The sequence below is a fragment of the Notechis scutatus genome, chromosome Z, assembly GCF_049901735.1.
Source record: "Notechis scutatus isolate UNSWTSFEM ecotype Mainland chromosome Z, rNotScu1.2, whole genome shotgun sequence".
In the NCBI taxonomy this organism is placed as follows: Eukaryota; Metazoa; Chordata; class Lepidosauria; order Squamata; family Elapidae; genus Notechis; species Notechis scutatus.
The window spans coordinates 1,850,079-1,866,051 of NC_142025.1; the positions used below are offsets into that span (position 1 = coordinate 1,850,079).

General features: G+C 44.8%; 1 protein-coding gene across 1 annotated transcript in view; it reads right to left on the reverse strand.

Annotated features, from left to right (window-relative positions):
* Nucleotides 1–15,973, reverse strand: part of LOC113425521 (neurobeachin-like protein 2) — a 58,216-nt gene that overhangs the window by 10,657 nt on the left and 31,586 nt on the right. The window contains exons 2-3 of the mRNA XM_087947294.1: nt 9,872–9,960; nt 7,066–7,230 (exon numbers count right to left, since the gene is read on the reverse strand). Of these exons, the coding sequence (XP_087803420.1) occupies nt 7,066–7,230; nt 9,872–9,960 (254 nt within the window). The remainder of the gene's footprint in view (nt 1–7,065; nt 7,231–9,871; nt 9,961–15,973) is intronic.

A 15,973-nucleotide genomic window follows, 5' to 3' on the forward strand; every position in this document is an offset into this window, starting at 1 on the left:
ACTTCAGTTTCTGGTTCCTCTCCAATTTCTACAGAAATGCCAACCTCGTGCCAGGCTCTGCACAAAAAGGCAACTGAAATCTATATAATGATTGTTATAATTAAAATAATCCCGAAAGAACTAGAATGCCATTTGAAAACCGTCAGCTGTGGCCAAATCCCCACTGGTCAATTGCAAAAGGCAGCTTGATGGACCAGCTAACGTCCAGTGACAATACAGTCCTCAGCTTACGGCCACAATGGAGCCCAGGATTGATGTTCTTAAGTGAGAAATTCATGAAGCGAGCTTCATCCCATTTTTATGACTTTTCTTGCCACATTCCTTAAGTGAATCACTGCAGTTGTTAAATCAGTCACACGGTCATTAAGCAAATCTGGCTTCCCTCCTGACTGGTCAGAAGGTCACAAAAGGGGATGACGTGACCTTGGGACATGGGAACCATCATAAATAAGAGCCAGCGGTCAATTCCGACCACGTGAGATTGCTGCAACGGTCATAAGCATGAAAAACGGTGATAAGTCCTCTTTGCTGGTACTGGTGTAACTGAACAGTCACTAAATGAACGGTCATAAACCGAGGACTCCCTGTCAGGCTAAGAAAAGAGTGGTTTTATGTTACATTTAAACAGTCACAAAACAAACTGTTGTAAATCAAGGACGAACTATAGCAATAAAACCATAACATAACATTAAAAATAAATGATACACCTCACATTTACTAAAAATTGCAAGCTTTCCTTGCAGCAAAGAAGTGTGAGGAAGTGTGCAAAAATGCAAAGGTCCAGAGACCAGCCCTCTTCTCCCCGCAAACCCCCCAAACCTTACCCATTTCTGCGACAAACCCTTCCCCACAAAAAATAACCAGCCTTCAGCAGATGGCAAAACCCAGTTCAGTTTCATCTCCCAGAGATTGACCGAAGTTCACACCCAGTGAAGTCGCTTAATTGCCATTTTTCATCTGTCCTCTGAAAAAGTATGTTTGATTAGGCTTTATCCAACCTGGCCATCTGGAGACACACCTGGGGCATTGTTTGCACACTCACTGTCCAGCTGCTGTGGTTTTTTTGAGCGGCTGGAAAGTCACACCTCCCTGTGGTTGGTCAACCATGCTTACTTTTTAGACAGGGAAAAAATGTTCAATACCACTGTGGTCAAAAGCAACATTCCCCCCCACCCCACCCCCATGTGCTAAAAAAGGTCTGTAGGAACAAATTGAGCAAGGATGCAAATTGCACATTCCTGTTTCCTGTGGAAATGTGAAATTTCTGCTATCGTCCACACCCAGAAGGTCAGTAGTTCTTCTTCTTCCAAACTTTGTAGCTTCAGAGTTGTGGAAGAATTGGAAAGGCTTCAGGAGAAAAAAAAAACCAACTTCCAGATTTCCAAAGGAAGGGAAAACTTCCAACCCACCCCCAACTCCCCATGGATATAGATCTTTAGGGTGCAGGGGAACCTTCTGCTCCCCAAAAACCGAGAGCTTGAAAGCAGCTTTTAGGCACACGGGCTGAGGAATTAAGGCCCCCAGACAGGATCTTTGGCCAAACAGGAAGGAGATCCACTTCTCCTTGTATGTTGAGTCTTCAAGATTTTGGGGGATAAAGGAAGGACCGAGGGGAGGGGGTATTTCAAAGAGCTTAAGGATACAAACGCTTAAGAGGGGATGCAGGGTGGGTTTCTATGGAATAGCAGAAGGACATCCTGTTTGGCCCAAGGTTGAAGGCATCTAAGGGGGATTCCTTGAGGGCCGCCTCTCTTGACTTGGCTTCTCTGTAGGATTCCTCAGGAAGGAATTTCGGGGCCTGGGGAATGACATTGTGGAATTAAGGGCAGACTTTGTGGTTTTTGGGGTGGTGGGAAGGCAACATTTCAAGGTGATCCTCCAGGTTGCAAGGGCTGGACCTGCAGCAGGAGAATCTACAGTGATGGTAGGATGACAACGTCCGGACTTCCCATGCCAGACCTGTATGGATTGGGACTTTTCCAACGCAACGGAAGGACACCAAGTTGGAGAAGCTGGCATCTCTAAGGCCCTCCACTAAGACAACAAATTCAGAAGACAAGGGATTAACTTGCCAACCATCGCAGAGAATGTCCTGCAGCCTGAAAGCAAGTCAACTCTACTATCTAAGATTATCCAGAAACCACCCCTTTGATAATACATTTATTTCCTGCTCCTGGATTATGAAAAATATGAAAAAGTGAAGTCAAATTTGGATAGATTTGGAGAGGATTTGAAGCCCCACGCAACCAACATTTTTGGTGGGAAGTGGAGAAAGAATGAAATTTCACTGAAATTTGGAGCCGGTGGGGGTGTCTTTTCATGAGGAATTCTACAGGAAGAAAAGAAATGAAAAGGAAAGAGAAAGAGAAAGAGAAAAGAGAGAAGAGAGAAAAGGAAAGAGAGAAAGAGAAAGAAAGAGGGAGGGGCAAGGAGAGGGAGAGAAAAATAACAATAGGAAACATTAAATTGAAATAGAAAATAAAGAAAGGAGGGAGAAAGAGGAGAGGGAGGAAAAAAGGAAGGAGGGGGAAGGAAAGAAAGAAACAAAAAAAGGAAATGAGAAGAAATAGCAATAGAAATAATAGAAATAGAAAAGGAAGGAGAGAAAGAAAAGGAGGAAAGAAGGGAGGGAGGGAGAAAAAAGAAAAGGAAATAAGAAGAAAGCAGAGAGAAATAAATAGAAATTGAATTAGAAAAGAAAGAAAGGGAGGGAAGAAGGAAGAAAGAAGGAAAAAGGAAAGAGAATGAAGGAAGAAAGGAAGGGGAAAGAAAAAGAGAGAGAAAGAAAACGACGAAGAAATTCGCAGGGCATTGTAATCTGCTGTTTTCACTGCTTCGGTGCCAGCCACAGACTTCCCTGCAGAAATGCTAGACTGCTCTTTCCAATTCCCTTGGAGGAAAGGTTTCACACCAGGCCTCCCTGCCAGACAGACAAAGTGTTGAGTAACTTAGCAACCACAATCACAATTATACCACCCACAGCATCCCTGCAGACCCCACCAGCTACTCAACAGCCTCCTACTCGAGGCGGAGAATGAAGGTTTTAAGAAGAAACTGGACAAGCACTTGTCTGAAATGGTAGAGCGTCTCCTGCTTGAGCGGGGGTGGGGTGGGGGGTGGGGGTGGACTAGAGGACCTCCAAGGCCCCTTCCAACTCCGTTATTCTCTGTTATTAATTTTGGCCCTTCCTCGTATTTATGACAGTCGCAGTGTCCCGGGGGGATCACGTGATCCCCTTTTGTGAACCTTCTGACAAGCAAAATCCTAATGGGGCAAGAAAGTTTGTAAAACAGGGCGAAACTCCACTTAACGGATGTCTCTGACTTAGCAACAGAAACGTTAGGCTCCATTGTGGTCGTAAGTTGAAGACTATCTATGTAGCTGATCATGAAGCGGGGGGAAATGCCTCTTTGCTTAATCCACAAATTCATGAGGACAACACCATATACATCCCAGGATTTCAGACATTTAGATCAGACAGAATTGAAGAGACATCAGGTAAAACAAAGGGTGGAGGATTGTGTGTATATATCAACAACAGCCGGTCTCAGGATATAATTATAATATATAAGTTTTGTGATGAAATCTTAAGAGTCTTTACACATCAACTGCAAGCCATTTTACTCTCCACGTAAGTTCTCCTCATTTCCCCTAATAGCTGTGTATGTTCCTCCACAAGCCTGTGTGAACAAGGCATTACAAACTCTTGCTGATCAAACTATGGAGGCTGAAACCAAACACCCAGGTTCCCTTCCCATCATTTTAGGAGATTTCAATCAAGCAAATTTAAGGAAAGAGCTCCCAAAATATTTCCAGCGTGTAAATTGTCCCACCAGAGGCAAAAATACTTTAGAGCACTGCTACACAACAGTAAAAGATGCTTATAGGTCTTTACCACGACCAGCTGTGGGACACTCTGACCACTGCATGATTCACCTTGTACCGGCCTACAGACAAAGACCTAAAACCATTAATCCAACAATTAAATCATTGAGCACTTGGTCGGATGAGGCAAAGCTGAAACTCCAGGCCTGCCTTGATTGCACTGATTGGAATGTTTTTGAAGATGCCTCTGCAGACCTAGATGAGCTCACAGCTACTATAACATCATATGTTAGCATCTGCTAAGACTTATGTGTACCAGCAAGGAACCTGCAAATATATAGTAACAGTAAACCTTGGTTCACAGCTAAACTTAAGCAGCTACGTTGTTCTAAAGAGGAAGCCTACAGAAAAGGTGACAGAATGCTATACAACCAGGCCAGAAACATATTAACAAAAGAGATCAGAGCAGCAAAAAGAAGCTACTCTGAAAAGTGAAAGAATCCATTCTCAACAAATAAACCAGCAAACATGTGGAAAACTCTTAAAAACATCACCGGCTTCAGCAAACCTCCTTCCCAGGCAGAAGGAAATCAACAACTAGCAGATGACCTGAATGTGTTTTACTGCAGGTTTGAAAAGAAACTACAGCCACCTATCTCCACAACCCCCATCTCAAACACACCAACAACAGCCAATCCTCCTACAACTGGCCCCAATCCATTGGGCTCACAACCTCTGGTGATCCCAGAAAAAGAAGTGCAAGATCTATTACACAGACAGAAGCCAGGAAAAGCACCAGGGCCAGACAAGATAACCCCTTCTTGCTTAAAAGTCAGATCACTAGAGACGTGCTATGTTCCTTCCTGCTTCAAACGTTCTACCATCATCCCAGTGCCAAAGAAGCCCTCCATCAAGGAACTGAATGACTACAGACCAGTTGCTCTAACATCGGTAGTTATGAAAATCTTTGAAAGGCTTGTGCTGTCCCACCTGAAAACCATCACGGATCCGCTGTTAGATCCCATGCAGTTTGCATACCGAGCAAATAGATAGACAGACGATGCTGTTAACATAGCTCTGCATTACATCCTACAACACCTTGAATCTCCAAATACCTATGCAAGGGTCCTCTTTGTAGACCAGTTCAGCATTCAATACCATCATTCCTGACACTCTTCTAAGTAAATTAAACCAACTAGCAGTACCTGAACACACTTGTAAGTGGATCATAAGCTTCCTAACAGACAGGAAGCAGCAGGTGAAACTAGGCGGAATCACCTCCGATACCTGTACAATCAGCACAGGGCCCCCCCAAGGCTGTGTGCTATCTCCACTTCTCTTCTCCCTATATACCAATGACTGCATCTCAAACGATCCATCTGTTAAAATACTGAAGTTTGCTGGTGACACAACAGTGATTGGTCTCATTCGAGACAACGATGAATCTGCATACAGACAGGAGGTTATACAACTTGCCTCGTGGTGTAACCAGAACAATCTGGAATGGAACACACTCAAAACCGTAGAAATGGTGGTAGACTTTAGAAGAAACCCTCCCATACTACCACCTCTTACAATACTAGACAACACAATATCAACAGTAGAGACCTTCAAATTTCTAGGTTCTACTATATCACATGACCTAAAATGGACACTTAACATCAAAAACGTCATCAAAAAAACACAACAAAGAAGGTTCTTTCTGCGCCAACTCAGAAAGCTCAAACTGCCCAAGGAGCTGCTGATCCAGTTCTACAGAGGAATTATTGAGTCTATCATCTGCACCTCTATAACTGTATACTGCAGGAGTCAAAAAGAGGGCTGTGAAAATATTTACAGACCCCCGCACATCCTGGGCATAAATTGTTTCAACTCCTTCCCTCAAAACGACGCTATAGAGCACTGCACACCGGAACAACTAGACACAAGGAGAGTTTTTCCCCGAATGCCATTACTCTGCTAAACAAATAATTCCCTCAACACTGTCCAACTATTTACAAAGTGTACACTACTATTACTGTTAATCTTCTCATCACTCCTTATCACCCATCCCCTTCCACTTGTGATTGTAGGACTGTAACTTTGTTGCTTGTATCCTTACGATTTATATTCACTGTTTCCTAGAATGATTTGATTGCTTATTGTACCCTATGACTATCATTAAGTGTTGGACCTTATGATTCTTGACTCTTGACGAATGTATCTTTTCTTTTATGTACACTGAGAGCATTTGCACCAAGACAGATTCCTTGTATGTCCAATCACACTTGGCCAATAAAGTATTCCAAATATCCCAGGGCGAGGGCTGAGAGTAATCAATCACAGTTTTATCAAAATATACACAGAAGGACTCCCGATATATATACTGTATGTATGTATGTATGTATGTATGTATGTATGTATGTATGTATGTAATACAGAAGCCTGATGATGGCAGATGAGATTCTGCCGAAACGTTGCTACAACTTTAAAAGCACAACTACAATGACGTGGGAAAATACCCGAACAAAGCTGAATACCATACATGTAAGTACCCGTGAAAACTTAAGAAAACATATATAATTAATCTATATATTTATATATATATTTTCGCTGGTACTTACATGTATGGATATTCAGCTTTGTTCGTATTTTCCCACATCATTAGTTGTGTTTTAAAGTTGTAGCAACAACTTTCGGCAGAATCTCATCTGCCATCATCAGGCTTCTGTATTGTGTTTGATCTGTTCGTATTGTGTTCGACGAACACAATACAGAAGCCTGATGATGGCAGATGAGATTCTGCCGAAACGTTGCTACAACTTTAAAAGCACAACTATAATGACGTGGGAAAATACCCGAACAAAGCTGAATAACACACACACACACACACACACACACACACACTGTATATATGTTCACGTTATATTTCATGCAGCAAATCTGTATTTTATTCGGCCCTTATCTAACCTGGGCCGACCTGAATGCGAACATTGCAGAAAAATTAAGAGTTTTAGTACGTGGTAATAAATATATATATACACTGTATTTTTTCCAAGTGATTTGTAAAAACTTCCATTCCTCCCCCCCTTTAAAAAAAAACCAAACCCAAACCCAACCTAACACATTTGATACGCAGGTGCTAAAAGATGCCTGGGCTCTAATTTCGTTTTGCAAAAAGGTGGGAATTATTCGGAGCTGAATTTGGAGCGGGGGGGGGGAATACAGTTTGTTTTTAAAAAATAAATAAAAAAGATTTACCTGCAAATAATGATGAAGAACTTGGTGAGCAGGAGAGCTTGCTTCAAGCCGGGTTCGGCTACCTCGTCGCGTGAAATTTGGGAGACCGAAGACGTCAACTGTTGGGTTAACACTTGCAAGACGTTCAGAGGTAAGAGTGGAATTTCGGATATGGAGTCTTCGGGCCTGAAAGGAGAACAGGGAAAAGGCACTGTAGGCTTGCAGCCTGGCATGGAAGTAGTCCTAGACTTATAACAGTTCATTTAGTGACTGTTCAAAGTTATGACACTGAAAAAAAAGGGACTGTTGTGGTTCGCCAGTGGAATGCTGCCTTCGGAGCTTGTGGAAACTGGCAGCAGCGATGAGGAGGTTCCCGAGGAGCCTGTGCCAAGTGCGCGTGCGTGCAGGGTTGGTCATAGGAAGGAGCAGCTGTAGCTGCACGGGTGACTCGGGAGTAAGGCTGCAAGGTAATGGCCCCACCCTTAAGAGATAAAAGCCAGCTGAGAAACCGGAGTTCTTTGCAGGAAACAAAGAAGTTTTTACACTCAAGCCTGGTGGATGTTCGGAGTATCTTGGTTGCTGTTTGGAGACTCTTTGTGTTTCAAATATTTCTTAGTAGTTTTATCTAGCATTCTTGGCAGCCTTGCACCACCTTGGCAAGGCTCATTCTTATCAGAGACAAATAGTTTGAAACAGCCTTTTAACTGGAGGGAAGGAACGGAATTCGTAAAGAATCATTAAAAGGTTTGTTGTTACCTCTGTTTGGTGGTTGTTTCCTTGGAACCAGGTTTGGGTCAGAACAGGGACTTATGGTCAGAACCTCTTTTCACACTTACGACCAGTGTCCCTGTGGTCACGTGATCCAAATTCGCCCACTTGGCAACCGACTCGTATTTATGACAGTCGCAGTGTCCCGGGGTGTGTGTGTGTGTGTCATGTGATCGACTTTTGCGACCTTATAACAAGCAAAGTCAATAGGCGAAGCCGGATTCACTTAATATCTGTGTTACTACTTTAACAACTAAAGTGATTCACTTAACAACTGTAGCCAAAAAGGTTTATTTAACAAGTGCACGGATTCGCTTAACAATTGAGGCAAAAAAAAATGATTGTAAAAAAAAAGAGAGACAAACAAAACTTGTCTTGTTAACAGTGGAAATTTTGGACTCAACTGTGGCCGTAACTCGAGGACCACCTATAAAACACAGGTTTCATCTTGACCTAAAAAGTTGATTTAGCGGATTGATTCCTGTCTCGTCAAGGCAAGACACCAATCAGCCCCCTGGCATTTTATGCGTATTTTTTTTTCTCTCTCTCTCTTTTTTAAACAAAAAAAGAAAAATGCCCTTTTGGGAGTGCAATTTTCTTCCCTGTGTCTCTAACACAATTCTGTTTTCGCAGGAGAGGTGGGCTTTACGTACAGCACCCAGCAGAGCTGGAGAAAGGACAAAATAATTCAAGATTTACTAAGGCCTCTGAGCCCCAGTTTCTTTATGGATAAAGGGGAAATCGCCCCATTTAGAAAAGTGAAGAAAAATTAAGGACAAAAAACACACAGGGAGAAAATGAAGTGGCCGTCGTAGAGAAATCCAGAAATTGGTTTTTAGAAGATAAACGTCATTTTTTTAAAAGGGGAAAAGCATACAGCCAGTCCTTGACTTACAATAATTCATTTAGTGTATGTTCGAAGTTACAATGGCACAAACAAAAAGGAACTAAGAATCACTTTTCACACTTACGACCACTGCGGCGTCCCCAAATTCAGACGCTTGGCAACCGACTCGTATTTATGACAGCCCTGCAGTCACATGATCCCCTTTTGCGACCTTCCAACGAGTGAAATGCATAGGGAATCGGGATTCGCTTAACAACCATGTGACTAATTTAACAGTTGCAGTGATTCACTTAACGACGGTGGCAAGGAAGGTCGTAAAAAAGGGCAAAATGCACTGAACAAACGTTTTCCTTCACACCATGGGAATTTTGGGCTCGGTTGTGGTCATAGGTCGAGGACTATCCTATAGCTGAAAAACCGACAGCTGACTGTTGTTGTTTTTTTAAAAGATTGCCTAAGGATGCCTCAAAATATGCAGGCTGAACCATTCAAAGGGCTCGCTCAAATGGGGCTTGCATGAGGACTAGCCTCACGGCTCCTTGGTTTTAACTGCACTCCGAAACAATAGCTACATCTGCACCGAACAGACTCTGCCCAGTTTGATTCCTAGTCTCTGCAGGCAGTCCTCGGTTTTACAACAGATCGTTGAGTGACCGTTCGAACTTACAGTGGGACTGAAAAAGGTGAGTTACAACCATTTTTCACACTTATGACCATTGCAGAATCCGCACGGTCACGTGATCCAAGTTCAAACGCCCGGTAAGTGACTCATATTTATGACGGCTGTAGCGTCCCCATGGTTGTGGGATCAAAATTCCAGCACTTGGCAACTGACTCGTATTTATGACGGCTGCAGCGTCCCTGGGGTCACATGATCCCCTTTTGGGACCATCTGCCAAGCCAAGTGTATGGGGAAGCCCGATTCGCTTAACGGCCATGCAACTAACTTAACGACTGCCGTGCTTCACTTCACAAGGGTGGCAAGGAAGGTCATCCAACCCTGTCTCGCTCAGCGGCGGAAATTTGGGTCTCCATGGCGGTTGTAAGACAAGGACTACCTGCCACGTGGGAAGCGGCTCATTTAACAACCAGAAATTTCAGGCCCCATTCTGGTTGTACTTTGAAGCCTATTCTGTACAGTTTTAATTATATTTTTATTTCAATGGGTGTCAATCAAATCCTTGGCATTTAGGGATAGTCAGGGAGGGCTACCTTCTCGGTTCCAGAGAATGGACGGCGATGATCTTCTCAAAATTGGCCACAAAGGCTTCCAACCACTGCTGGAGGTACGACAAATCTTTCTGGAAAAGAAAAGAAGAAAAGAAATAAAATAGGAGTTAGAAACAGGAAGTGTGGGGGGGGAAGCCCTTTTCACACTTCTAGGACCAGGGCCGTTTGGGATCCTTGTGAAGGTGATTGGAACCAAAGGATGATCTCAAGGGGTCCCTTCGAACTTTCCTCCACCTCAAGTCTCTTCCTCGGTAGCATCATCCCTGTTAAAAGTGTCAGCCTCCCTCCCTTCCAGCACTGATGATGTTACCTACTTGGGTCATGAAACGTCTGCAAGAAAACCACCCAGCCCAGAGGGCACCAAGGACCCCACAGTCCCTCCCTCCCTCCCCCTCCTCCACCCTGCCTCTTCCCCACAAATACCCTCCCTCCTAACCCTGATGATGTTCCCTAAATGGGTCATGAAACGTCTGCGAGAAAACCACCCAGCTCACAGAGCACCAAGGATCCCACGGTTCAATCCTGAGCTAAAAGTATTCTCATCTATTGGTGCAGTCTGTTTTAAACATACTTTATGCCTCTGATGCAGTTAACAGCAACTCACAAAAGCTGACGCCTTTTTGTGAAAGTTGTGGGTTGGAAAAAGTGCTAGCAGACGCCTCCCAATTGTGTGAACCTCACTCACAAAAGATAACACCCGTTGATGGGAAAAGCTGTCAGCAGGCACCACATATATATATATATATATATTTTGCACAACACGCCTGAATTAAAATTCTCACATCCAAGCACAAAACTTCACATCTTTGCCTTCACGGTCAAAGATCTGTTGTGAGTCTGCAACAACACAATGAGTTTTGCTTTTACTAGAAAACCGTTTCTGGACTTTGTGCTCAAGACAGAAAAAAAAAGAAAGAAAGGAAGAAAGGAAGTTTTGTTCTTGGCTTTTGCTGATGAGATTAGTTTGTTTATAACAGGAAGAGTTAATATCTACCTGCATGCAAAAGTTAAAATTCAAGGCTGTGGTGTGACTCTACGTTTTGCAGCGCTGAAAAAAGTTGAGAAATCAATTTTTTCTTTACATGTAGTCCTCGACTTACGGACTTCTGACAAACAAAATCCATGGGGAAGCCAGATTTGCTTAACAACCGTGTTACTTACTTAACAACTGCAGTAAGTAAGACTGGAGAAAGAAAGGTTGTAAAATAGGACAAAACTCACTTAACAAATATCTCGCTTAGCAACAGAAAAGTTGGGCTCAATTGTGATCATAAGTTGAGGACTACCTGTGTTTCTTTCTCACTTTGGCGGCTTACCACTAAGTTAAAAAAAAAAAAGCAAGGTCAAACTTTAAAATATTAAGAACATAAATGTTAACATTCAAATCTCAGGCTTCTCCTTTCTTTCCCTTCTTCCTTTCCCTCCTATCTTTATTTTCAATTATATATACAATAAACCTAATTCAAAAAAAGTAAAGAAAACTGCAAATGCTCGTTTTGCAACCTGGTGTATGAAGAGACCCTGGATATTGAAAAGCGAACGTATCCCAACATTTAAAATTAGAGATGGGACGAAGCAGCTGCAGGGGGCCTCCCAATTTCTCCTCCTTTTTAAAAGTTTGCGTTCTCTTCCAGCCTCCAGATGCAAACAATTAGGAAATGCAGAGTGGGTGGAGAAATTGGGGGTCCCCCACGGCTGCTTTGACACATTGTCCTATCCCTAATGAGGTGGCTGGGGGACAGATGACCTTCAGGTGCCCCCTGCGCCCAGTGTGTACTGAAAACAGGAGAGAAACCAGGTGGTTAATCTTTGTTGGCCAGCACAAGATCGTAGGAGGGCTGGTACAGCGTCGTACCTTGTTGGAGATAGACACGCTTTCAGCTTTCGATTTACAGCTAAAATCCAAACACGAGATAAGGATAATAAACGCAGCCCGGAGTCCTGACTTCTGTTTACAAAGGGAGATCATGGGAGGTTTACACTATTAAAATGTTTTTAAAACCATTAAAACCATTTAGATGCCCAGGCATCGAGCCGGGATTGCAAAAGAGAGCCAGACAGGTTTAGTGGTTAAGGCACCAGGCTAGAAAACGGGAGACAGTGAGTTCTAGTTCTGCCTTAAGCGTGAAAGCTGACTGGGTGGCTTTGGCCCAGTCACCAGGAGACGGTGAGTTCTAGGTCCCGTCTTATCCATGAAAGCCAGCTAGGTGACTTTGGACCACTTCATCTGCCTCAGCCCAACCTACCTCACACAGTTGTTGCTGGGGGGGAAATAAGACGAGGAAATTGTGTGGGATATATTTGCCTCCTTGAGTTATTTGTAAAAATAAAAAGTTGGGATACAAACAAACGAATTGTGTAAGAAGTGTGCAAAATATGCACCCCTTGAAGGCAGTTGTTAGTGGCAAGAAGAAATAAATAGGGTAGAATTAGGGGGCAGGTTATAGCTAAGGATTGGGCCTGAGGCCGAATTCTCTTTTAGCAGAATTGGTAGAATTTCAACAGGATTTATTGATTTTGTCCATTTGCAGAGGGCTCAGCTTGCAAATTCAGCAATTCTGCACAGCCAACGAAGTTAAACGGCATCCCAAGAGAACCCAGGGAATGAGATTACAGGCAGTCCTCAACTTACGACCACTTGTTTAGTGACTGGCGTTGTGATAGTGCTGAAAAAAGGGACTTAGGCACGGTTCTCGTATTGATGACCCTTTCAAGAGTCCCCGCCGTTATGAGATTGTGATTTAGGGGCTTGACAGCCGGCATGCATTTACGATAGCGCTGAGAAAAGTGACTTATGACCATTTTCACACTTATAACCATTGCATTTCAATGGTCATGTGATGAAAATTCAGACGCTTGGCAACTGACTCGTATTTATGACGGTCGCAATCTCTCAGGGTCACACAATCCCCTTTTGCGACCTTTTGACAAGCCAAATCAAAGCCCAGATTCACTTAACAACCATGTGACTAATTTGATAACTGCAGGGATGGTGACCAGGAAGGTTGTCCAAGAGGGCAAAACTCATTTAACAACTGTCTCACTTAGCGACAGCTTTGGAAGTCAAAAATAAGGCTGAGCACCCAATCCAGCAAAGAGTTTGGACTCCCAACAAAAATGGGTTTCGCCAGGACTTTCCAACAGCGATGATGACAGGCAGGAAGGCTGAAGCAACAGATTGTGAAAGGGTGACACAACACCTCTTTGACCCAGATGTGAGAAATTGGAATTTGTAACCCTGAAAAATTTCTGATGTTTAAATGTCTCCCGAAATCTTCCTTTGCGTGATTGACAACAGGTTTAAATTAGTGGGTTTAAAAAAAAAGAAAGAAACTGGAGTATTTTTAAGATGGGTGGACTTCAACTCCCAGAATTCCCCAACCAGTCTGTCTGCCTGAGGAATTCTGGGGGATTCTTAAACCCACCCCTCTTAAACCTTGCTGGCTGGGGGATTCTGGGAGTTGGAGTCCACCCCTCTTAAAGCATGCTGGCTGGGGGATTCTGGGAGTTGGAGTGCACCCTCGTAAACCTTGCTGGCTGGGGGATTCTGGGAGTTGGAGTGCACCCCTCGTAAACCTTGCTGGCTAGGGGATTCTGGGAGTTGGAGTGCACCCCTCTTAAACCTTGCTGGCTGGGGATTCTGGGAGTTGGAGTCCACCCTCTTAAACCTTGCTGGCTGGGGGATTCTGGGAGTTGGAGTCCACCCCTCTTAAACCTTGCTGTCTGGGGGATTCTGGGAGTTGGAGTCCACCCCTCTTAAACCTTGCTGGCTGGGGGATTCTGGGAGTTGGAGTCCACCCTCTTAAACCTTGCTGGCTGGGGGATTCTGGGAGTTGGAGTCCACCCTCTTAAAACATGCTGGCTGGGGGATTCTGGGATTTGGAGTACACCCCTCTTAAACCTTGCTGGCTGGGGATTCTGGGAGTTGGAGTCCACCCTCTTAAACGTTGCTGGCTGGGGGATTCTGGGAGTTGGAGTCCACCCCTCTTAAACCTTGCTGGCTGGGGGATTCTGGGAGTTGGAGTCCACCCCTCTTAAACCTTGCTGGCTGGGGGATTCTGGGAGTTGAAGTCCTCCCCTCTTAAAGCATCCTGGCTGGGTGATTCTGGGAGTTGAAGTCCACCCCTCTTAAAGCATCCTGGCTGGGGGATTCTGGGAATTGAAGTCCTCCCCTCTTAAAGCATGCTGGTTGGGGGATTCTGGGAGTTGGAGTCCAGTCCTCTCAAAGCATCCTGGCTGGGGATTCTGGGAGTTGGAGTCCACCCTCTTAAAACATGCTGGCTGGGGGATTCTGGGATTTGGAGTACACCCCTCTTAAACCTTGCTGGCTGGGGGATTCTGGGAGTTGGAGTCCACCCCTCTTAAACGTTGCTGGCTGGGGGATTCTGGGAGTTGGAGTCCACCCCTCTTAAACCTTGCTGGCTGGGGGATTCTGGGAGTTGGAGTCCACCCTCTTAAACCTTGCTGGCTGGGGGATTCTGGGATTTGGAGTACACCCTCTTAAACCTTGCTGGCTGGGGGATTCTGGGAGTTGGAGTCCACCCTCTTAAACGTTGCTGGCTGGGGGATTCTGGGAGTTGGAGTCCACCCCTCTTAAACCTTGCTGGCTGGGGGATTCTGGGAGTTGGAGTCCACCCCTCTTAAACCTTGCTGGCTGGGGGATTCTGGGATTTGGAGTACACCCCTTAAAATGCTCCAATTTGAGAGAAAAAATATAGCTTCAACCAGCAATTGCGTCTTCCTGCATTTATTTTTCTTGGAGTTTGCAAAGGTCTCTTCACAATGTGCCTCTTTGGCTGCACAACTCAACAACACACTTTTTTTCTTCCTTCTTGGTGTCAACATTCAAAACGGTTCTTGCATCACTGCTGTCCAGAAGCTGACCCTTTAAAGGCAGCGGGTTCAAGGGCATGCATAAAGGTCTCCCCCTCCCACCACCAACCCCTGTGCTTAAAAAAATCCCATCTCTAAAAGTTCTGAGTTCAAGATTTCACAGGTCCCCTATGGCTTAACCCTAGCCCTAACCTGGACTTCCTTTCGTGATAATCCTCGGTTTATGGCCAGAATAGGAACACAACCCTTGTGGTTGAGCAGTTTTTTACAATCATTTTTCACCATGGTTGTTAAGCGAATCCCTGAGGTTGTTAAGTAAACCACGTGACTCCAGCTTCTGAATCCTGAGATGAGGATGGACACAGAGGCGAGACAGCTTCTGCCAAAACCCCAAATCTACCCACGGGGTCATTTAGAGTTGAACCCTGCCTGATGGCCCATACACCTGCCAATCAAATTTCACCATCTCCAAGCCAACCTGGATGATGTTAGACAAAAGGAAGTATTTAGAGGCAGCCAAAACTGCCTTTTGAGAAAAGCTCAGCCCTCAACCCTCTGCAAGTCTTAACTAGACCACACCCACTGCCAAGACCCTCGGACTCCAGAACCCCATCATCCCCAGCCTGATCGCCCACCTGGAAACCTCTCCAGCCAGGTGGCCCTCACCAGCCACGGACCTGATGTTTCCCACCAAACTTTGATTCAGATGCCAAAGGCAAATCCCACTTCACAAATTCCAGCACCCCTGATGATGCTACCTAGCTGGGTCATGAAATGTCTCCAAGAAAACCCCTCCAGCTCGGAAAGCACCAAGGACCCCACAGTCCTCCTCCTCCTCCTTCCCCCGCTGCAAACCCCTGTCCCTTCTAGTACTGATGATGTTCCCTAGTTTGGTAATGAAATGTCTGCAAGAAAGCCACCAAGTTCGGAAAGCATCAAGGCCCCCATAGTCCTCCTCCTCCTCCTCCTCCTCCTCCTCCTCCTCCTCCTCCTCCTCCTCCTCCTCCTCCTCCTCCTCCTCCTCCTCCCCCTGCTGCAAACCCCTGTCCCTTCTAGTACTGATGATGTTCCCTAGTTTGGTAATGAAATGTCTGCAAGAAAGCCACCAAGTTCGGAAAGCATCAAGGACCCCATAGTCCTCCTCCTCCTCCTCCTCCCCCTGCTGCAAACCCCTGTCCCTTCTAGTACTGATGATGCTACCTAGCTGGGTCATGAAATGTCTGCAAGAAAGCCACCCAGCTCAGAAAGCAC